The 24,289-nt window shown below is 42.0% G+C and overlaps 1 protein-coding gene across 1 annotated transcript; it reads left to right on the top strand.

Annotated features, from left to right (window-relative positions):
- Positions 1 to 2,088: 2,088 nt before the first annotated feature.
- LOC138788689 (uncharacterized) lies at positions 2,089 to 22,865 on the top strand. The gene is made up of 4 exons (XM_069966804.1): positions 2,089 to 2,435; positions 11,107 to 11,235; positions 13,798 to 13,912; positions 22,135 to 22,865. The coding sequence occupies exons 2-4, from the start codon at positions 11,182 to 11,184 to the stop codon at positions 22,722 to 22,724; spliced, it is 759 nt and encodes a 252-aa protein (XP_069822905.1). The 5' UTR covers positions 2,089 to 2,435; positions 11,107 to 11,181; the 3' UTR covers positions 22,725 to 22,865.
- Positions 22,866 to 24,289: the final 1,424 nt, after the last annotated feature.

The following is a 24,289-nucleotide window of genomic DNA, read 5'->3' as shown; positions in this document are numbered from 1 at the left end:
CACAATAATCATTTTTCTAATTTCCTTTCAAGTTCAGCTTGTAAAGGACAAGAAGTCGACATAGTAGTGTATTTTAAAGGGGTTTTTTTGGAGAAAAAAAATCAACTGGTTTCAGAAAGTTGTACAGATTTGTACATTATTTTTATAAAAAAAAACTAAAGTCTTTTAGTACTTAGAAGCTGCTGTATGTCCTGCAGGAAGTACACCTGGTGCCACCTCTGTTCCTGACAGGAATCGTGCAGAGCAGTAGTAAATTCACATAGAAAGCATCTCCTGCTTTGCACAGTTCCTAACATGGACGGAGGTGGCAGCAGAGAGCACTGTGTCAGGCTGAAAAAAAAGCACCACTTCCTGTAGGACATGCAGCAGCTGATAAGTCCTGGAAGACTTAAGATTTTTAAGTAAAAGTAATCTACAAATCTATATAACTTTTTTTTAGACCAGCTGATTTAAAAAATATTTTTTTCTCCGGAGTACACCTTTAGGCTATGTTCACACTACGTAAAAGTACGGCCGTTGTTGCCATCGGCAACAACGGCCATACTTTATGCAGCGTGGAACATTGCCTACTCCTTTATGGGTTCCCGGCTGGAGCTTATACACATCGTATACGCTCCGCCCGGGATCCCGCGCTGGGCCACAAAGAACTGACATGTAAGTTCTCCGAGGCCGCAATTCAGTGAATTGCGGCCATAGAATACCCTGTCAGTTCACACAATGAAGCTAGCGGCTCCAGACGCTTGCTTTATTGTGTCCTATGGGAAGTTCTGATGAGGGTGCGCGCTGATGTGCCCGCATCAGAACACTACGGCCATAAAGATCATCTGGCCGGTACAAAGTGTGAACATAGCCTTAAACTAAATGTAGATTGAAGGAACACCTCAGGCAAAACTGATACAATGTGCCCTTCCTGGTGCAGGACCTAGGGTGGTGTTTGTGGTGGGTTATGACAATGAGATTCTCGCCTTTAAAATTGTGAATTTCCTGTATTATTCTTTAGCCCCACAAAAGATATAGTGCCGTATAAATGTGTTCATTTATATTTATATCGAATTTGTGAAGTGTTCAGAGATGGACGCTCCTTTTAAGAATTGCTTAAGGGAGTTGGAGGACTTTTCGGTTTGCACATTATGTTGTGAAATACTTGCTGGATGAATCAATATTCTTGTCTGCTCCTTTCCCATGTATCGCATTATGAGTTCATTTGCCCTGGGGTTCGATGGTGCGCTGATGTATTTATGCATTGTGCCCAGCAATGATTTCTCTATTATAAGGCAATAAAACTAACAATTGTGCTTTATTACATCAATAAATAGCTGAAAATCAGGCAGAGGAAGAATAAGAATAATATACCCATGAACATAGCTAAAGACCAATACAGTAAAGTGAAGCTCTACCATAAGGGTCTATGCATACAGCATTGTTGTGTACATGAACTCTGCATGACATGGAGTCCTTGTCTGTCCACTGTTTGTGCCGCCATGTAAAAGGGAGTAGCTATAGGCAGTGCAGAAGCAGTTACTCCTTAGGGGGTCCAAAGACCAGTATTATAAGCGGCCCATGGTAGGTAGAGCAGTGCACCAGTCTGTAGCTAAAGACTATTGGAGTATGTTGCAACAAATCTAAGGGGTGAAGGACTTGATGTGGAGGCACAATATTGAAAAAGTTGTAAAACTTTTGTGCAAAATGGTACAGGCAAAACTTGGGTACACAGCTTTGTAACCTCCACCTATATAGTTACATAATAACACTTATCCTTCCTGCAGTCACCAATAGGGGGAGCCTGTATGCTTACTGTATACTGCGCTATTATTGAGTTTAATGTGTGAACAGTATACAGTGAGCTTCCCCCAGCAGTGACTGTGAGCAGCCTGAATTGTATCAAGAAAGTTGCGTGAGAGGATCAGAGGTGACCTAGTCACTGCTCATATGACTTTATTTATAAAGTGACTTTATTGTTTAGTTTTATTATGCTGTAAGCTCAGTAAGGAACCGCTTGGCTTCTCACAGACTGCTATATTGTCACTGCATTCCTTCCTCCTTCCAAGGCAGGGAATAAAGCTGTACAGTGCTGAAATCACCTGTGTATTCTGGGCCACGCTGAGCAGCGGTCATTGTACAGGGAACGCCTCTGTTTGCACAATTTATCCCTGTTTGCAGTTCCTTTTGCATAAAAGTTACTCTACAAATGTGAAAGCAGCAGGTTGGATGGACTGAAGGGCAATCCCTTGAAGCAGGCAGGAACCATCCCCGGGTAGTAGATACAGTTGCTGTGTTGTTTTGTTCTTAGATCCTGAGACAAAAGGGCCCGTCGGTGATCGTCCATCCCTGGAGACTGGAAACAGAGGAGAGCTGTTCCAGCTGGAGGTATAAGGAGACGGTGTAAGGAAGGCTGGCAGAATGCTGGAGATTTATGAAGGACAAGGATTATAAAGGTAGGTACTAAGTACTGACAAGGGTCTTTGTATTTCCTTACATATGTAGAGTACCTTCATATTAAGGTGGAAACTATAACCTATAACGTCTTCCTTTGCGCCATTACCATACCTTTTATTATGATGTATACTCTGCATAATTTAAGATGTACCCTTGTATAGACATCTAGACCTTTATACAGGGTCCACACTATAGGGCTAATCCCTTGGACATGTATGCACAATTTATTTATTATGCCCCAGTTTCCTCTATGACTCTATGAACTCCTGACTCGGACGCAGGTTACTTATCAAAACTTCAGACCTTTGGAACGTTTCATGGACAATATGCAAATAACTCAAGTCCTTTAGAGTCTCACAGGCCCAAGACTGATATCATTGGCTGATACTTGTGCCTATGACGGATTTGGGTTTTAACTCATTCAAGACCTGCAGCAGATTACAAATCCAGGTACCAAGAGAAAAGAGTGCACAAGCTTTTCAACACCTTATTGTTTTAGGATTTAATGGGAACTTTAGTATAACTTGTGTTATCTATATGTTGTGAATAGTTGGGAAGCCCATTCTACTGAATATTGTGTGTAATGAAATTACCCTCAAATAGGCTGCGAGGGTGCTGAGAGTAGATCATACGCTATGTCCACCTGGACCAGTGAAGCAATCAATAATTATATGAGCCGTGATTCAATAAACTGGGTGCGTTTCTTTATATATAATTATATACATACAGCTATTGTAGCTGGTAAGACCCTCCTTGTATGTCGAGATAATGATCATATAGATATGTATAGCTGGTATAATATATACAGTACAATATATAAACTGAGCATCTTCTGTATATAATATACATGTACAGCTGGTATATTACATGTCTTCTTGTATATAGGGGTATGAAACATGCTGGTATAACCTATTATATCACCTGGTCTATAATTATATATGTACAGCTGATATAAGTAATTCTATGTTTACAACTAGTCTAAGTTACATGTCTTATATATAAAAGGGATATAGACAGCAGTGGTATAACCTGGTCTATAACTCTATATGTAAAGTTAGTATATGTTCTACATGTTCTTTTATATATTTATATGGACAATGCAGGTATAACTTGGTACCTTCTGGTATATAATGATAGATGCACAGCAGGTATACAGGAAGTTATATATCCTCTTGCAAACAGTGATATGCACCATGCTGGTAAAGTGGTAAACTTTCTGTATATTACACATGTACAGCTAGTATAGGTTATAGATCTTCTAGTATTGGATGATATGAACCATGATGGAATAACCTGGTCTTCTACAATATGTTATGCCAATATAAGATGAGCACATTTATTAATCTGGAAACATGTTATTTAGAACAAGTAAGGAGCCGGGATCCAATTGGATTATTAGGTTGTTGGCTGCCTATCTCTGAGCACCTTCTTATACACAGTGATCAGGGCACTCCAGGCATAAGTCTGAATCCACTATGGTCTTTATTGAACATAATAAGGGTGGAAAAGCTATTTCTTTTTAATTATATGATGACAGAGCAGGCAGCGTGTAGCTGGATGTCATAAAAGGAATCAAAAACTATTGAATACAAGCAGTTAAGTAAAACCAGGCTTCTTTATTGAGAACAGTTACACAAGAATCACAAAAGTACTGACTCCAATATGTACCAGGCCATTGTAGCCCTAAGGCTGCATTTACACATCCCGTAAAATTGTCCGCGACCAAGTTAATGTAGCCATTCACATGATCCGTGCTGAGACCCGCACCACGAAAAAAATAGGACATGTCCTAGTTCGGATCGCAGCCCCCCCCCCCCAGTCGCCCAGCAGCAGAGATGACAGGAGAGTATGATGTGCACTTCTACTACTCACCTACTCCCCCGTGCTGACCGGCTTACATGTTCACCAGAAGTGGCCTGGACTATGCTGCCTTTCTCTTACAGCAGCGTAGTCCAGACCACTTTAGGTGAGCGTGTGTGGCCGGCCTGCACGGGGGAATAGGTGAGTAGTAGATGCGATGACAGGAGAGCATGATGTATGCTCCTATCATCTCTGCTGGGGAGGAGGGGGGATCTGTGTCGGGAGGCGGGGGCTCCTGCTAGGGCATCCATGCCGCAATCCTCCTCCAGACCGCGGCACGGATCGTGTGAATAAGGCCTTAGTCAGAGTTCAAACAAAAAAACTATTAACCAGTTGCAGTCTACAGAATGCAGAGATGAATAGCAAGAGCGCACAATCCCACGCACGGCAGCCCCTTCGTTCTAGCTTTCGACATGGTTCTCAGCAGCCAGACCCGACCGATATATACTTCTGACATGTCACTATTACATGTCAGAAATCTTTCAAAATGGCAGTTACACTTTAAGTTACCCAAAGTGTTTTCCTATGTTTTTTGGTGCATTATAATAATTAATGCCAAAGACAGCAAGTATTGTTAACACACTATTGAAACTGAGTTGATGGCCACCATATAATGACAAATAATTGCCGTTATTTTAAATCAATGGCCGTTGTTTTGAAATAACGACCATTATTTGCTGTTAAATATGAAATATGTGAACATAGCCTTTCTGTGTGTTCAATCCAGTCCTGATTTTGGTTGCAAAATATTGACCAAAATACTGTGTGAGAACCTAGCCTGAGAGTGTGTCAAATTTATAACAGTAGCTTATGCTGCGTTTACACGGAACGATTATCGTGCGAATTTGCACAATAACGATCGAATTCGAACGATAATTGTACGTGTAAACGCAGCGAACAATCAAACGAGCGAGAAATCGTTTGTTTTGATCTCTGAACATGTTCTCAAATTGTCGTTGGTCGTTCGCAAAAAATTAGCAGATCTTTCCGTGTAAACGTCGTTCACCGATTTAACCTATGTGCGAGATAGGCTTAAGCGATCGCAAAACGATTTTTCTGTACAATATATCGTTCTGTCTAAACACTGATCGTTATAAAGAAAAATCGTTCCTTCGAAATCGTTAATTCGGCCGAAATATCGCTCCGTGTAAACCCAGCAATAGGCAGTTTTATGTGTTTGGTGCATCTTTAGACGTCTAGTCTAAGTTTACACCACCTATCAGTTTGCTTAGTTTGTTCTAGTACTTTGCACCAGAATTCTGGCAGAATTTAGAGGCACAGGATCACAATTTAAGCGATGCCCTCTGTTGCCAAAGCTATTCCCCATGTCGGGAAAAAAAAAAATATCTAAACCACCAATAAATGTGGTACATGCGATGCACACTAGATCGGAGATTTATCAAACTGGTGTAAAGTAGAATTGTCTTAGTTGCCCCTAGCAACCAATCAGATTTCCTCTCACCTTCTTTGAGAAATGAAAGGTGCAATCTGATTGGTTGCTAGGGGCAACTAAGACAATTCTACTTTACACCAGTTTGATAAATCTCCACCTAGGTTTTTGGTGCAAATTGTGCCAGAATTGTGGCACAATTCCAATGGTAAATACCTCCCCCTGCACTTATTATTTAAAGTGACCTTTCTGCATCTGTCCTGCTCAGCTCTATTATCTATTAGCACTGGATATAAATAAAGTATTGCACAATGAAGTTCTGTTAATTCTTTATCCCTTTCCTCTTTTCCTGGCATCAGTGTTTGTACTTTGGCACAGTAGTGACAGGTCTACCTGCTGTTTACCTTCATATTTGCTCTTTATTTCGCCCTGGTATGTAGACCTAGTGGCTCCTAGAATACATACTAAAAGGTTTCCTATCACAAAGGATTAAAGGGTACCCAAGCTTTAAAAAAAAAAAAAAAAAACTTCTGACCTTTTATAGCAACACATGAGAGGGTTCTTGGTGCTGAGATTCCTACAATCCCAATAAAAGAATTTACAGCAGAGCTCAATGAAGTGCTGTTCCTGGTCATTTCTGCTCATCAGCACTTCATTCTGCTCCCCCCCTTCCAACATACACAGGTCACAGAGCATTCCCTCAACACTTTCCTATAGAGGTCAAACTTCAGATTACAAATTCCTATGGCTTCTGTGGCTGCTGTAAAGCATATCTCTGAATGCTTACAACCAGAAAATAAAAAATATTTAGAAAATAGATTGGAAGTCAGTAAAATGTATAGTTAATATCTTATTCCAGATAAAAAAAAAAAAAACTACTTAGATTGTAAAAGCAATAAACTATGTACACTGAGGGTGTTTCTAGTTTAAAGCTAGTAACGCTGAAAGAGTCACTCCAGGCAGAAATTTAATTGTACAATAAAACGTTTTGCAACTTCTAAGCTTTTTGTTTAAATTGTTACATTCTTAAAGTGGTAATGCCATTTACATGGCAAAAGTTTTGATCGCACCGGTCACTAGCCATAAGACATTGTTTAACCAAAAAAATCTGGTGAATTCAGCAGTAAGCAGCAGATTTGGTTTAATTATTACTGACATAAAATTAAAGGGAACCAATCACCAGAAGATGGTATATTAAGTACAAAATACAGTCCAATAAAGCTTCCAGCAAACATACTATATATCTAATCCTTATCACCTTTACTTGTACCCCACTCCCCTCTGAAAAAGCACTTTGTTCAATTCCTGCGCTTTTTACATTCTGGGCATGATTCAGAATGCAGGTGCCTTCAGCGGATGACCCATATTTTTCTGTGAGCTCTGACATCTTCACTGGACCGGGCCAGGGGCGGAATAACTTTACCCTAGGCCCCGGGCTGTTCGCCAAGCCTGGGCCCCTCCACCCCACTGTAACTGTGGCAGCAATAGTGTAGTGTTCATAGTACAGGATACATAATGTCATGATGCCCTGATTTATGCAAATCATGCAAATCATGGAAAAACTGTAGCCAGGAGACAAAACACCAGTAAAAGTCATTTTGGGTGGCTATGGGCCCCCAGGAACTCAGGGCCCCGGGCTGCCGCCTGAAACGGACCTATTATAATCCGCTACTGGCCCGGGCCTCTGTGGCGCTGCAGGCTCCTGCATCATGAATCACGCCCAGAGAGGCATCATTACAGGTGATTCTTCCTGCCGGCCTTGACTACTTTATTGCACAGACTAAAAAGTAATAAAAAGCAATAGCACGCTGCAAATGCCAACACATATGTTAATACATATGTATATTTTGTTATTTGTTACCCGTGGATTATTTAAATAAAATAAGGATTTTAAGGAAGCTTTGCTGGAACCATTTCTTTACATTGGATTTGCCTCCACTCTGAGGAGAATTTAAAACTAATTTGCAACATTTTCACTACTTTTCTAGCTTGCACTTTTTTCCTTAAAGGGGAGCCATCAACAGGTTAGACGAATCTAACCTGCTGATATGTCCCTACTACACAGGAGATGCCGCGGAGGGATGTACTGTATGTCTCTTACCTTCCTCCTCTGTGCTGTTCTGGTGAGACTTTTAGGAGCACTGCCTGCCCCCATAAAGCCAGGGGCGATCTGGAGCGGCACTATGGGGGCAGGCAGCGCTCCTAACAGGTGCCCCAGTACTCCTAATGATCTAACCGGACCATGGAGCACCCGACTAAAACTGCACCGGAACAGCAACAAGGACAAAGGCAAGAGACATACCTTCCTCCTCGGTGTCTCCTTTGCAACAGGGACATATCAGCAGGTTAAAATTGTCTAACTTAATAAATGTGGAAAATGTAGAATGTTGTTAATAATGTATGATGAATCTGGTACACTTTTCAAGCCACATTTTTGCCTTGTTTAAGGGGAATGAGATTTCCCCAAAACTTTGTGACTTCAGTGACTTAAAAAAGTAACAAAATGTATGTAAAACAGACTACAGATAAGTGGTATAAATGCATAATAAATATGACAAAGCGTATATGGCCTTAAAAAATTGCACAAATTACACCAAACTAGAGTGTAAGAGCAATGACTCTGCCTGAAGTCCTCAAGTCCAGGGGGGGGGGGGTCCATACCACCAATGAGAAAAGAATAAAAGGTTTCTTACACATTGGTTGGGTCAAAAGGTTTGCAGCATAGAGGTTCCACTACCTTGGTGAGATCCATAACAAAACAGCAGGCATACTATATGATAAGTTTTGGCAAAGGATAGGAATCCGGACATAGAGCTTTAGATTCCCAGACATTGTATAGCATCTCCATTACAAGCTGCCTAGGTGAATCACTCAAGACTAGAACAATCATTGTCCATTATGCTGTGCAGGTTGCGTGAATGCCGGTTGCAGATACCAGGATTGAGATTCCCTGAGACGTCCATTAGCCGCTCTGTAAAGGTCAGCCAAGTACAAGGCGGAGATTGGCTACTAAATAACCCAGTGTTTGATCGATCAGTTCAGGTCCTGGGAAATTACTTCTGCTCATCTTTTATTGTTTGTCTGCTGTTATTTTTAGCTACTGTAGAGAAGTCACCTGTGAGTGAACTTCTGCCACTTCTCCAATATCCTTCTTCAGCAAGAACACTAGGGCCATTGTGTCTTTGTTGATCAAGTAGGTGTAGACAAAGATAAGGACTCAGCTCAACGTGCCCATCTGGCAATATACATTATACAAGCGCAGTAAAATGCCTTTAATCCAGTATTAATTGGGTCTAATTCTGAATGATCAGTATTCTGGATTATCAGAAAGGCACCTTCCCTCTAGGAAGATGGACTAGATTTGTTCTGTCTGTACAATACTGTACTTTTAGTTTTTACTGGTGTTGAGTGAACTTAAGAAAAGTGTCCAGGTTCAGCCACATGGCAGAACCCAAACACTTGCCATTCAACTCCGAAAAAACCAGGAGTTGAATGCCGAGTGTTTGGGTTCGGACACATGGCCGAACTGGATGCTTTTCTGAAGTTCACTTAACACTAGTCTTTACTTTATTCTAAGCAGAAAAGTAAAAAGGGTCCATAGCTTCAGTATGTTTAAAACTTCCAATTTTACTGAGGCATCTTAAAAACATTCAGTAATAGCATGGATTTCCAGGGTAGCTTACATTGTTATCTCTCCCAACTTTCCCATACACTTGAATTTTCTGCATGGGGGAAAGGTTATGCCACAGTCAGGCAGCTCTGGCGGTGGTTTATTTCACCCAGAACAAAAGGGTCAGCTGTTAAAAGTCCAACACACACCACCATACACCTTAAACAGTAAGCCACACCTGCCAGTGGGTTTAAAAAGCTTTAGCTTAAAAAACGTTGGACCTTAAGGGCCCAAGTATTTATTGTATCACCCAAGTGCACAAAAGATGCAATGTGCGACACAATAGGTGCACAAGGATGCAGTCTATCACAGACCACTCTAAAAAGGGATGGGCGCCCACACACCTTTCCCTTTTTATCCCACAAGAGGGAGAGAAAAAGCAGAAGCACTCACCAATTCAGCGTGTAAAAACTTCCTTATTCAAGCGGCCATAACATCGAGTGGACATGGTGGGAGCTTTTCACAATAACACACGTTTCGTGCTAGACAGCATGTTGCTGTGAAGCGCTCAAGATGTTGTGGACGCTACTACACATTGAATTGGCGCTCTTGCTTTTTCTCTCCCTCCTTGTGGGATGACGGATATTGTACTGTTATTTGAGGGCACCACGGTCACCACCTTCAGCGTAACCTGTCCGAAGTTTTGTGCTGTGCTGCCTTTGCCTGCTGGGTTCGGTAGTGCCGAGTCCATTTTTATTTTTTTTTATGCCATTCCCTTTTTAGGGTGGGTTCACATTGAGGAATTCTCACGGATAAACTCTGCAGAATTCCGCCGGCTGTTTGCGCTCACGGACGCGCACCTTTCCGCCGGCTCCATATACACCATTCTATGGGCCGGCTGATTCCGCATTCCGCTGAAAGAACTGACATGTCAATTCTTTTGGCGGAATGCAGAATCAGCCGACCCATAGAATGGTGTCTATGGAGCCGGCGGAAAGCGTGCGTACAGCCGGCGGAATTCCGCGGAGTTTATTCCGCGAGAATTCCTCAATGTCAAGACACCCTTAAGTCCAATGTCCACCAAGCAGCTGGAAGGCAGAGGTTGCAGGGAGGTGAGGAACCTGATGTCACACATCTAGACCTCCAGGAAGGACATTCCAAAAAGGCATAGCATCCTGACAAACAAATGTGAAAAGTGAGGATACAGTGACAGAAATAACATGAATCAGACAAGTAAGGCCCAGGTATCTGGTTTGATCTACTGTATTCAATTTTCTCATAATCACCTATCCAGAAAGCCAGGCAAAAAGAGGTGAAAGTGAAATGCCTTATATATCCTTATATACCCAATCTTTTGGAGCATGATCAGTCCAGATCAGTCCCTGAAGTTTTCTAGGCAACAAGCTGTTGGATGAGATTACTAAGCAGATAATAAGTGATTTCCCTAGTGGACTATATAACATCAGGAGTATAGGATATACCATGCAAATCATATCATCTGATCCGTCACAATGGTGCATTGTCTGTACTTTGTTCTCTTTTCCTATTTCTAGTTGTGTGTACACTGCTGAAGCTACAGACTGGAGCAGAATCAGACAATACGTATCACACACAGGAGACCTACAGCATCATGTGTATACAGTGCAACACGTGATCCCGTCACTGTAAACACAGCTACTATTATCATACAAGACAGCAGGATCCCTGAATGTGCCATTGTCCCCTGCTCCATCATATAGGCCAGGCAATAGGAAATCCAAAGCCTCAGATGTGTCATGTGTCTACATAGAGTGCTTTGTGTTTCCTGCAGGTGTTTCTAACAGTTCATAGAGAGGACAAGAGACGGGGTTTTCACCAGGAAGGTCTTTGCTACGATCCCAGCAAGATGGATGTGCCAAATGAAAAGACGGAATCTTTGGATGATGAGAGTAATCTAGAGGTAAGACGGAGACACCATGAAATACAGGCCAGGAATTTCTTTATTACTTGTCCTGATTGTAGCAATAATGTCCAGTGACCAATGAAAGCAGGCACTGTTCACACTGGCATCAGGGTGGTTTGAATAGCACAACCAATCCTGATAGATCCCATTGGCTGTGGTCCTTTGTGAGTCCAGTATTTTATATAGAGCCATTGAGTTGTATGGGCCGGACTATGTTAGAACAGGTTTTGGACACTGCATTTTAATGGCTGCATGAATGAAACAGCAATCGTTTGTGCGGTCCAGCTGCACGATTGTTCGTGTCTTGTTACACAGGGATGATTATCTGCAGAATCAGTGTAATAAAGACAACAATCAGCCGAAGAGCGAACAATCATTCACTTGATGACTGATCGTTGTCTGCTAACAAGTTTAAAAATCATTGATTGGAGACGCGCATCACTTTGTGTAATAGGTGATGCGCAGCCGACGGCTGATTAAATGAGTACATCAGTATATAGAAAATAAAAAAGACACTATGCATATCTGTCCATGCTCTTCCGGTGTCCTCGTACCATGTCTCTGCGCCACCCGCAGATTGTAGCCGCTAAGGACATTTCCAAACCCATCTCTACAGTGACAGCGCTGCTTTAAAGTGGTGTAGAGTACCCCTTTAAAGCAAGGGCTGCATGAACATCGCTTATGATGTGTGTGCATCCCTGGCCCCACGATTATCGAGCTGTGTAAGTAAGCACCGATCTAGCATATCAGCACTCACTTACCCTGTGCATCGGGCCGTGTAATACAGGCCCTTACTGTATTGTCTGTACTGGTCAGCTCTTCCTGCTGACGCCAAGTGCACTGCGTGCACTATGTACAGTACTGTACTGTAGTGATTGTACATTACTCAAACATACAGGCACAGTAGTTACCTATTGACGTTGGGACCTATTGAACACATTTAACTGCTCAGTACTCAACCAGCCTTCCAGAACAGATTGTTGTTTAGTACAGAGTTGACGTCAAAGGTGATGAACTCAAGCATTCATGTGAATGTGCTTTCTGAAATGTTAGTGTTGACTAAACCTAAATCAGCCCTTCTGACAAGCAAAGTGTCCCACCAACAGGCAGCCATGTTATTTACCTATAGTATACCAACTAGTTATATTAAAAATTAGTGGTTACAAATAGCTACCAGTAGGGGGGCTTGGGAGATTTCTGCATACTGTTTCACAATTAAGTTTAATTTCTATGTTGTATGCAGTAAGATCTGAGCTCAGATATTTCCTGTATAATTACTAGTTGGTTGTTATTGCATTAACCTAGCTCTCTATAGTATACAAAGTCATCAGCCACAGGACGCAGGATTTTCTTGCATTAACCACTTCCATGTGCTATTTTGGTGCCTGGCAGAAATTTGAATGTCTTATTTACCTAGGATAAATTCAGAGGAATCTTAGACAAAGCAAAGGATATTAGACAGAGGATTTGCATATAGATAGTGTTCTTACATGTAAAAACACAAGAGATTAAAAATAAACAGGATTTGAAAGAATACAAAGCTGCCATGTTTCCATATCATGCATATTATGGGGCTAGCTATATTCATACTCTGTTTTCATAGCATTTCTACCTATGCAGTAATTTCACCCTTGCATCCCTATGGCTGCAAAAGTGGCAAAAAGACAATTAATGGGCTGGGGGTGGGTGGATTGCAGAGGGTTATGGACCAATTTAGGGACTCCCATAGATTTTGGTGAAGAAAGCCATGTACGAGTAACTGGATGTGACAGCAGCATTATCTGGTGGAATAGGAGTTAGGAGATCCACGTCCTGATGGGTGGGGCTTCCATCGGACACATATTTTGAAGATATTCCATATATGTTTACAATGAGAACATGGTTAATTCTTAAACTACCTATAATTTTTAACCTTTGTGTCAAAATATCTCTGTGCTGCTGTTGTTACCTGAGAATCCCCTTTACATCTAAATAGGCACAAAAAAATCCATCTAGTGTATAAGATAAAATAAGAAGCAGAAGACAGGATGTAGGGGATGTGGTTCCACATGGAGTCCAACATGGAATCCATATTAGAACCCATAGGAAATTTCCACTGTGTGAACAAGCCCTTAGAGAGCACAGAGACAGCTTTTGTGTCACACTCCATTCACTGAAATGGTAGGTAGAACACAACTTTTATTACATACAATTCTAAAATATAAAACAAAGATAAAAAAAGTGCGAAATATAGGGGGTAACTGTACCCATACATGATCAATCACCTACTGTACTGTAGTATAACGTAGCAAACTGTACTGTGGTTGGTGATTCATCAGATCTGAGTATATTTGCCCCCAAAGTTTGGTTTATGAGCCACCCACCTTCGTGGCCCAAATGACCCTCCTGTCAGCTTATGGGGAGTGGGGGAATTTATTAAACCATTTGGCTTAGGTATATCTCAAACGCAGCGTGAAAACAAGAGATTATACATTGCACTATTTTTTCTGCAGTACTGTAAAACATTATTACTGCAAAGTGTGAATACAGTTTGGTCCAGTAAAGTTCTTATCTTCTTAGGGTGAAGATTTCCTCTGTCGGCTCACCGATGAAGAGAAGGAATGTCTGCAGTATTTACTGGAGACCATTGATTCATTAGAACAGGATGAAGATGAAAATGCAAATAATGACCCAGGTAATGCATGTAATGCAATAGCTGTGTTCACACGTGAAGATTTTTATTTGCAATTATTGAATACAAAGCCAGGGATGGATCTGAGGAGAGGAGAAGTCTCAGTCCTTAAGTTATAATCTATTCCTGGGCTTGAATGCAATAATTGCGATTAAAACCTTGATCGTGTGAACACACCCTTATAGTAATAGGGGTGTTTCTAAATCAGAGGTAACAATAGTTGAGGCACACCCTTATATTGAGTGGATATATCCGGCCAATTGAATGCTGCAGATACAGGAATCAGGTTACTGTCTGGAGTCATTAACTATTCATATGAAACTTGGCCTCTGATCAACAGTTTTACAATATACCATATTCTTTCCCTGAATGTACAATAATGTGGGTCCAATTTTTGCAGTTTTTTGGAGACTTGTAATGTTCTTAAAGTAATACTCCAAGGAAAACTTTTTTTTCACTCCCTGACAGTACCATTTTGACGATCCATACCCCATTCTTAACAGGTGGCTTAGTTTCCCAGTTTTCCCTAACCCTCACACACTATTTTTGCACTAGGTTTTTTGGGGGACTGAAAGACATTGGAAAAACTGCTTTTTTTCTAGTGTTTTCTCATTTTAGTATAAAGTACTAAATGTGTAATAATGGAGAATGCAGGCCGTACTCTGATTTAAAAAAAACAACAACACCATAGCAAAAAACGTCACGCTTGCTCCTTGTCCCCCTGCCCACTGCCGGCGCTATTGCACGTGCCGACAGCAAAGAGCCTGGGAGCTGCAGGGGCTGCCCGGGCAATCATCAGATCATCCGGGCAGCCCATAGGAGACAGGGGCAGTCTGTTGCCGCTGCTCCTATTATGCGGACCGACTGCAGCAAATCGGTGCCAGGCTTATTGTTGCCGTTTCAGGATTATCAGCCATAACGGCTGATAACGACCGAACACGGCTGATAAATGCTTAGTGTAATAGGGCCTTAACTGGTGTCACACTGGAGGAGCAGAGCATGGTGGCTCTTTACGGTCCATTTACACAGAAAGATTATCTGACAGATTATCTGCCAAAGTTTTGAAGCCAAAGCCAGGAATGGATTTGAAAAGAGGAGAAATCTCTCGCTTTCCTTTATGACCTGATGTCTGTTTATAGTCTGTTTCTGGCCTTGGCTTCAAATCTTTGGCAGATAATCTGTCAGATAATCTTTCTGTGTAAATGGACCCTTCGCCTCACAGTGGTAATGCTAGGAAGTAAAAACATTTTTTTTCAGCTGTCAATTGCTACAACCTGGATTTTTCAACAAATGCAAGAAAGAATCCCCAAAAATTCCTTTACCTACCCAGCCCCAGGGGCGGTCTTGGCATTTCTGGGGCCCCAAGTGAAGTTATGCCTGGGCCCCCCCCCCCTCGACACGCACTCCACAACAATAGACCGCTGTGTGCTGCCCCCAGTAGTATATACCCCTTGTGCGCAGCCACCAGTAGTATATACCCCTTGTGTGCTTCCCCTCAGTAGTATATACCCCTTGTGTGCTTCCCCCAAAAGTATATAGACCCCCTGTGTGCTGTCCCAGTTGTATATAAACCCCCTGTGTGCTGCCCCCAGTCGTATATACCCCGTGTGCTGCCCCCAGTTACATATACCCCCTTTGTGCTCCTCCACTAGTATATAGACCCCCTGTGTGCTCCCCCACTTGTATATAGCTCCCCTGTGTCCTCCCTCAGGTGTATATAGCCCCCTTGTGTGCTCCCCCACTTGGATATAGACCTCCTGTGTGCTCCCCCACTTGGATATAGACCCTGTGTGCTCCTCCAGTAGTATATAAACCCCCTGTGTGGTTCCCCCAGTAGTATATAGACCCCCTGTGTGCTCCACCAGTATTATATAGATCCCTGTGTTCTCCCCCAGTAGTATATAGACCACTGTGTGCTCCTCCAGCAGTATATAGACCCCTTGTGTGCTGCCCCATTATATATAGACCCCCTGTGTGCTCCCCCAGTTATACATAGATGCCCTGTGTGCTCTGCGTTATATATAGACCCCCTGTGTGCTGCCCCCAGTAGTATATAGAACCCCTGTGTGCCACACCAGTAGTATATAGACCCTCTGTGTTCCCCCAGTAGTATATAGACCCCCTGTGTGCCCCACCAGTAGTATATAGACCTCTGTGTGCTCCTCCAGTAGTATATAGACCCCCTGTGTGCCCCACCAGTAGTATATAGACATCTGTGTGCTCCTCCAGTAGTATATAGGCCCCCTGTGTGCTGCCCCAGTAGTATATAGACCTCTGTGTGCCCCCCGTTATATATAGACACCCTGTGTGCTGCCTCAGCAGTATATAGACCCCCTGTGTGCCACACCAGTAGTATATAGACCCCTGTGTGTTCTCCCAGTAGTATATAGACCCACTGTGTGCCCCACCAGTAGTATATAGACCCCTGTGTGCTACCCCACTAGTATATAGACCCCCTGTGTGCTACCCCACTAGTATATAGCCCCCTTATGTGTTCCCCAAGTAGTATATAGCCCCCTGTGTGCTCCCCCACTTGGATATAGACCTCCTGTGTGCTCCCTCAGTTATATATAGACCCTATTCTGTTGCCCCAAGTAGTATATAGACCCCCTGTGTGCTGACCCAAGTAGTGTATAGACCCCTCTGTGAAGCCCCAGTAGTCTATAGCCCCCCTGTGTGCTCCCCGTTATATATAGCCCCCCTGTGTCTTCCCCGTTATATAGCCCCACTGTGTGCTCCCCCCATTTATATAGACCCCCGCTGTGTGCTCCCCCAGTTACATAGGCCCCTGTGTGCTCCCCCTCCCATATAGTATATAACACAATAAAACAAACACTTACACTCATCTGGGTCCGGGCGTCTCCTCTTCTCTTCACTCTTGTGGCCGCAAGGGTTTTCCCTGCGATCACAAGAGGCTGCGCTCCCCTTGTCCTGGCGCCGATGCTCCAGTGATGTCACTGGAGCACCGACACCACAAGGACAGAGCGGCCACTTGTGACCGCAGGGAAAACACTTCCTGCGGCCACAAGAGTGACTGACAGGAAGGGAGCCAATGGCTCCTGCCCTGTCAGTGCTTCTGCTGCATGTAACTGTGAGCGCTCATTACGAGTGCTCATAGTTACAGTTCAGTTTACAGCAGCGAGCGGGGCAGCGGCCTTGTCTGGGGTCTTGAGCACAAGAGAAAAGCGGCCGTGGGGGCCCCCCTGGATGTTGGGGGCCCCAAGCGATTGCTTGGGGTGCTTGGTGCCAAAGACCGCTACTGCCCTGCCCTTATTACAAAGGAGAGCGCATGTATGACAAAAGTGGTTCAGCAGTGTGCTGGTGTCTGGTTCAGGACAGTAGGAGACATTTACCCAGTGCAGTCTGCTGTGATTTCCTATACAGTTAAAAAAAAAAGTCTATATATATCAGCCTGTCTGAAGCCAAAGGATGCTCCTCTATCCTCAGCAAAGTGTCTAGGGCCCTGTGAATATGTGTGCCATATACGCCGAGAGCATTACTGGCACAGAGAGCAGACATAAACATTAAACTTAATGTGAACAGAGCCATAACGGTAATAATAAAACGGCACTAAATCCGCCTACAGCGACGGTAATGATAAATCTTTCTCAAGCACTGCCGCTATTGTCCAAGCCTGCAATAGCCTTGGCTCCTCAGTATATTTTTCAAGCAGTCTCTCAGGTTTTTCCTTGGTGTAACATGAGCCGCTCATCTCCTGGCAGCAGATGTTGTGGGTATTATTTGACAATTTGAATGCTCCTGTGGAATATTTTTAGGGCAGAAGACAATTAACCCAGTGCTCTCATCCACTCTCGCTGCTTTTGTGTTTTCATCTTTTCTATGTAAGAGGCAGCTGCATAACGTAGAGTGCAGAGACACATCCGCAGCCCCAGCCATAGACAGAGAGGCCAGGTAGTCTCCAAATGGTCTCTGCACGAAGATCAGAACATCACAGATGTAAAACAATGATGGATTTAAATCTAGAAATAAAAAATATACACGTAAAAGCTGTTCATGTGTTCAGCAGCTAGAAAGGGTTTGCTGCCATCATTGGAGAAGGGCGGTACTGCATTTTTAGTAATACTGCTATACCCACATCTGGAGATTTATGACAGATTTTAGTTAGTTTTTTCTTTTCTTTTGTCATTACTCAATAGTACAGTTTCATACAGTATCATTGTCTTATCTGTTCATATTACATTGTAGCAGATTTTCCATACATTTTGTATTTTTACAACCACAGCTTCATTTTTTTTCCTTGGTGGGTAATTGTCTTGTTACCTGGGATTAAAAAGAATGTAACAATTATCATTGCCTGGGTCCCCTGGGGTCTTTTCCTACCTTCCTCAGCCCCTCTGTGCACTGTGCTTCATTATCTACTGCCCCCCACCTTCCTTGTGTGTACTTCTTTCTAGCCTCACTAAACAAACCTTACCTGACTCTTTTATGGCTGAAAGCATACAGGCAGTTCTTGATAAAGAGGTGAATTTAAAAGAAATGGCAAAAATAAAATAAGGCATTTTACCTCTTCCTACTGCATCCAGGTCTGACTTTAGCAAAAAAAAAAAAACAACAACAAAAAAAAAAACTGACACCTATAATTTACCTTCCAAACTGGAGGTCAAGGAGTCACATGGTACCTTTCATACAGTGGGGAAAATAAGTATTTGATACAATGCTGATTTTGCACATTTTTTTATCGTAGGTACACTTCAACTGTGAGACAGAATCAATTTTTTTAAAAAATCAGAAAATATCCGTTAGATTTTTAAATAATTATTTTACATTTTATTGCATGAAATATGGATTTGATAGAATAGAAAAACTGAACTTAATACTCGTCCAGAAACTTTTGTTTGCGATTACAAACATTAAGACATTTCTTGCAGTTCTTAAGCAAGCTTGCACATATTGCAGCAGAGATTCTGTCGCACTCCTTCATACAGATTGTATGGGTGCCATCCAGCGGCAATCTGTTACCGGATGGTGCTCCTATCCACTTCTCTGCTGTGCTCCATGCTGATCCTGGGCCTGCTCTCTCTCTTATGTCTTCTGGCATCTTCTTCCTCTTTCTTGTCCCTGCTGCAATGACACCTCTGGCCACATGTGCTGCATTTATAGAGGCAGCAAGGGTCCACCTGCTGGTGCCTTCCAGCAATCCAGAGCCACATGCACTTAGTTAAGATAGCTCCACCTGCTCTCCCCTGCCTGAGTGTTGTTGCTTTTGTGCATTCTGAGTGAATGTGCATTTCTGTGATCCTGCTGATTCTTTGTTTCTTTCTTTGTCACTAACACACTACCCCAAAACCCCTCCCCCAATAAAAGTTGAAATCACCCCCCTTTCCCATTATATGAATAAAACATATAAAAATAAATAAATAAAGCGGCATTGCGAACGGTAAATGGCGTACACGAAAAGAGGGAAAAAGTGCGCGGATTACCGATTTTATGTTACATTATATATAAAAAAAATTTATAAAAAGTGATCAAAACTTCCGATCTTCACAAATATGGTATTAATAAAAAATAGAGATCATGGCGGAAAAAATTACGCCCCAGAAGTAAAAAAATAAAACTGTTATAAGCGTCACAAAAGGCCCATTTTATTAATAATTAATTGCAAAAAAAAAAGGATTTCATTAAAAAATATATATATATAACAGAGAACCTGTGTAAACCTGCATATGGGTGTGTTCGGACTGACCTATAGAGTAATAGTATCATCTCACTTCTACCATATAGTGCATTGCGTAGACACAGGAACCCCCCAAACGTTACCATATTGCATTCTTTTTTACAATTTCACCTATTTATGTCTTCATAAATAATATATTTGGGATTCCGTCATACATGTTATGGTAAAATAAAAGATGCCATTACAAAGTACAACTATTCCTGTAACAAACAAGCCATTACACGGCCTTGTAGATAGAAAACTGAAAGTGCTAGAGCTCTTAGAAGGGGAGGAGGGAAAAACGAAAGCAAAGATCAAAATTTGCGCGGTCCACTGGGTCATTTTGGGCCTGATCCTCAAAGGGTTAAACAATAATTGTTCTTTGTAATTGCAGGCAATGATCGAAAAATCGTTTGTATGTTGTTGATCGTTGATTTAGATCTGAACCTAAAATTATCGTTAATCGTTCTCGTTTGCGATCCCTCAGTGTAATAGGAAACTAACATTCAGTTTCATCTTATTGAGTTTCATCTGGGCAACATTGAGTTTTATTTTCTATTGGGCTTTTCTAGAGTTTTATTTTCTAGAGACGAGCTAGGCCACTCCAAGACCTTAAAATGCTTCTTACGGAGCAACACTTTAATTGCCCTTGCTGTGTTTTTTGGGTCATTCTGCTGAACGACCTAGCCATTTTCAATGCTCTCACTGAGGAAAAGAGGTTCTTTCCCAAAATCTTGCAATACACTTGGAGGAAAAGCTCCCCCATATTTCCACCCCATGCTTCATGGTTGGGACTGTGTCCTTAGGGTTGTACTCGTTCTTCTTCCTCTAAATACGGTGAGTATAGTTCATACCAAAACGTTCTATTTCACTGTAAAGTTCTCTTCACTGTAACACCACCACCAAATGCAACAGTGGCTGATTTGGCTCGCTGACCTCTCCAACGTTGGCAGCAGCCATCAATTCTGCTTAGCATAATCTGACTTTCATCAGTTAACAGAGCTGAAGCCCACTGGTCCCTTGTCCAGCTTAGCTGCTTCCAGGCCCATGCAGGATAATGAGCCTTTAGTGGTGGTGTCACAGCGTGGGCAGTTTTTAGTCAATACAGAACAGTCCTACACTTTGTGCACGGTACAGTGACAAACCCATACCACTTAAAAACCATCATTAATCCACTCATTGTGCCTCTGCATGAACAACACATTGTCTTCATGGACGACAATGCTCTAGCTTATCGAGGTCACATCATTAGGGAATAGCGTTTGGAGACTGGGGTACCTCAAATGCCTGCACTTTCTTCAGACCTGAATCCCATAGAAAATCTATGGGATCAGCTGAATCACCATGTAGAGGCTCGTAACTCCGTAACCCAGAATCCCAATGACCTGGGAGCCACCCTTCACTAGAAGAGGGGGATGCCATGCCTCAGCAGACAAGAGTCGACTTGTGAACATCTTGAAACATTGTTGTCAAGCTGTAATTGATGCTCAAGGGCACATGACAAGCTATTGAGACAATGACATTGTTTTTGGGGTATACCCACCACCGGTGTTAGTTTTTGTTTCAATAAATAGTTTGAGATGAGGAAATCACGATTTCTGCTTCTACTTAAATGCCGTACTTTTATGATATATTATCATTGTAACGTGAACTTTTTACACTTTCCTTAAATTTCTCTCACAAGCCAAATATTCCTAACTTTTTTAAAATAGTGTATATAGACAGTAAACCGATACCCCTGTGTTAGGGGTGTTAGAGTAACTGCATGTAAAGAAACTATAAACACTTTTATATCTATGTAACAGCACTATATACTGTATTCATAAACTAAGACATTTTGGACCTTGGGGTAAGAAAAAAATGACTTTTTCTTTGTGTTTACAATGCTGTATGTGTTAAAATAGCTGTGTTTACTGCATAGGTGGGTTTTATTTCATTTGTTTTTTATGCGTCTTGACATAGTCTCTTCACCCACATGACACTCTAAGAATAAAAAAAAGTATACTGTATAGTAAAGTAATAAAGTATATTGGGGGACATTTACAAAGCGTCCGCCCGAGGTGTACACCAAGGAGAAGGTGCAGATTTGCCCCTTCTCCCTGGCGTACAGCTTCCGTACGCCTCGCTCGCCTGATGGACGGGCTGGGGAAGCTTGGGGGGCGTGATAAGGCGGGTAGGAGGCGTGGCCTCCTCCCGCGCCTCATTTATCATGATTTACTCATGCTCGCAGGCGTAAATCATGATCAAAATCTACACCTGCTGGAAGCAGATGTAGATTTAGTATGCTGGGTGCAGGTTCGGGTGCCCGGCCGGCCGGATACACTAAGTGTGCCTCTTGGTGAATCCTGCCAGGAAAAATATAAGACCGGCGTACTTGTACACCAGTGTTCTTAAATCCCCCCCATTGTGTTTACAATAGAAATGGTGGAAAAGTGGTGAAATAGTATAGACTGTTTTATAGAAAATAATAGTCAGCTTAATATCTAATACCTGGACTTGATCTATAAAATCTGATCATAACATTTAATGACTGATCTTTATTTCTCTTCAGAAACCAATGAACACTTGAGGAATTCTGCAGGACTTCAAGATCTTGATAGAAACCAGAAAGGTTTGACCGAAAGTGTAAATCAGTCAGATAAAACAGAGCATGATCCATCGCCTTCTAAAATGAAGATTGTTAAATCTTTTTCTGAAGACGGTCCAGGATTATCCATCACTGTGTCCCCAGACACAGGGCACAAGTCCACCAGCTCTCACCCAAGCCATCTGAGAAAGTTTGACACCATAATGAGGTCAGGTGTAAATGTCCAGGAGCTAAGAGCTCGATTTATCCGTCAGCAAGGCAATTCTTCTTTTGAAGATGCTTCCAAGGGAACAGAACTTTCTTCGGCTTCCAAACAGCTTCCCCATTTGACCCATAATCGGATGTCTCCAAGACAAGAGGCCTTACAAAAGTTGGGTTTGCTACAAATTAATCAAAACAGCACAAACACCTTTGAAGAACTTTCTGGTACGGACCAAAACACAACTGTAAAGAACTATGAGATAAATCAAAACCACTCAAAAGCAGGGTCCAACAATTTACCTCAGCCTTTTGAAAGGAAACCAGGAGCTTTTGACAAAGTTTGGCCCCCTTAATCCTTATAGTAGTACTTCTTTTTCCGCAAAGACTTTGACTAATGGATTTGCCATAGGCTGTATCACTAATGTGAAGTATACAGCTGAATTTTATACCAATTTTAACTGTGTATTAGGAAAAAATAATGGGGGGGGGGGGGCGGGGCAAAAAATTTTTGGTTTATAATATTGTTACTTGGAACCAGATGTACAGGTCTAGGTGATACCAGCAACAGCATCATAGTCAAGCTGAAAATTTGCCTTTGACCTAACAGAACAATTCTACTGACCCGCAGCACTGGTCTACATAATGGGTAGTGGATGGGTCGCAGTGAAATGCAATGATTCAATACAAAAAATTGCTCTTATTGATGTCAGTAGTTAGGTCAGATACATTAATATACCATCAACTAAATGGCTGCTTTCTTCTGAAAATGGCAGCACAGCTGACCGCAGGTTGTGTTCAGTATTGCAGCTCAGTTTGTTCATTTCAGTGGGACTGAGCTACAGTACAAGACACAACCCATAAATTGGTGCCGTGAATTTGCTTGAAAAATGGGTTATGTTTTTATGTATGAGCTCCGTCATTGTTTTTCCAGGCCTAGGTTAGAGAACTCATATACTCTGATAGCAAGTTTTAGATTTCTCAGGATAAACTCAGTTGCACTTTAACCCCATTACCAGTTACAGACGCCCTTATGCTTTTCCGGCATACAAAAGTGTAAAGTAGTGGATTATTGTTACAAAGAATTGATATATATTTTTTTTTTTTACAAACCCTTGATAATGGTGAATATTTGCAATGCCAGGTAACAAATTAATGAGCTGATCTCACATCTGATGTATAAATTGATGTACAAAATATTATTTGATCATTAAAAGTGTCACTCATTTTCAATTATTCCTACATGTTTTGTATATTTAGGTTTTTTTATGACCTTTGGTTAGCTGGTTGGTTGAGAGTGAACCAAGAAAACCATACATTAGGTTTTTAAAGTGACTAAGTTAATACTTCCACCCATGTGTGAAGCACAGTACTACCCATAACACCAACGTGGGGTATCATAAAAAAAAGGTTAGGTTGTTGGACATTAGCCACTCTGTGCTATTTATTGGGAGGACATTGTTTAACCTCATCTGTTGCCAGCATTGCTGATATAGATAAGTGAGATCTAGAACTTCCAGTTCTTTGATCCATGTACTGTGCCAAGTCTCATGTTGATGAATCATCTCGTATGTACAGTGTAAGTTTAACCCAGGGGTGGACAATAAAGTGTACTTTTAGGAGTCACTTAGATTAATGCAAGGGCCAACCAGTTTTTGTTGTTTTTAGTTTTTGCAATGAGAACGTCCATAGACATCAACAGAAAAAAAATAAAATGGGACATTAGGTAACTGATGACCTATGTAATCTGATAGGAGTATGGGGCAAGCCAGCTGTTCACCAACACCAACACCATCACCAACAAGTAATGTATGTCAGTCCTTTGCGTCCCCAAAAAAACCCTGTAAAGGGATTATCCAGGGACAGAAAAACATGGCTGCTTTCTTCCAGAATCTGCACCTTTCATGTCCTCAGTTTGGGT

The sequence above is a fragment of the Dendropsophus ebraccatus genome, chromosome 4 (genome assembly GCF_027789765.1).
Source record: "Dendropsophus ebraccatus isolate aDenEbr1 chromosome 4, aDenEbr1.pat, whole genome shotgun sequence".
Lineage (NCBI taxonomy): Eukaryota > Metazoa > Chordata > Amphibia > Anura > Hylidae > Dendropsophus > Dendropsophus ebraccatus.
The sequence above is the reverse complement of the archived record's forward strand: the minus strand, read 5'-3'. Positions and strand labels throughout refer to the sequence as shown.

What these genes read in the sequence shown, in the direction of transcription:
- LOC138788689 (XM_069966804.1), top strand. Translation starts at nt 11,182, where the DNA reads ATGGATGTGCCAAATGAAAAGACGGAATCTTTGGATGATGAGAGTAAT. An exon ending in ATGATGAGAGTAATCTAGAG is followed by an intron (nt 11,236 to 13,797) that starts GTAAGACGGAGA and finishes TTATCTTCTTAG; the next exon opens with GGTGAAGATTTCCTCTGTCG. An exon ending in AAATGCAAATAATGACCCAG is followed by an intron (nt 13,913 to 22,134) that starts GTAATGCATGTA and finishes ATTTCTCTTCAG; the next exon opens with AAACCAATGAACACTTGAGG.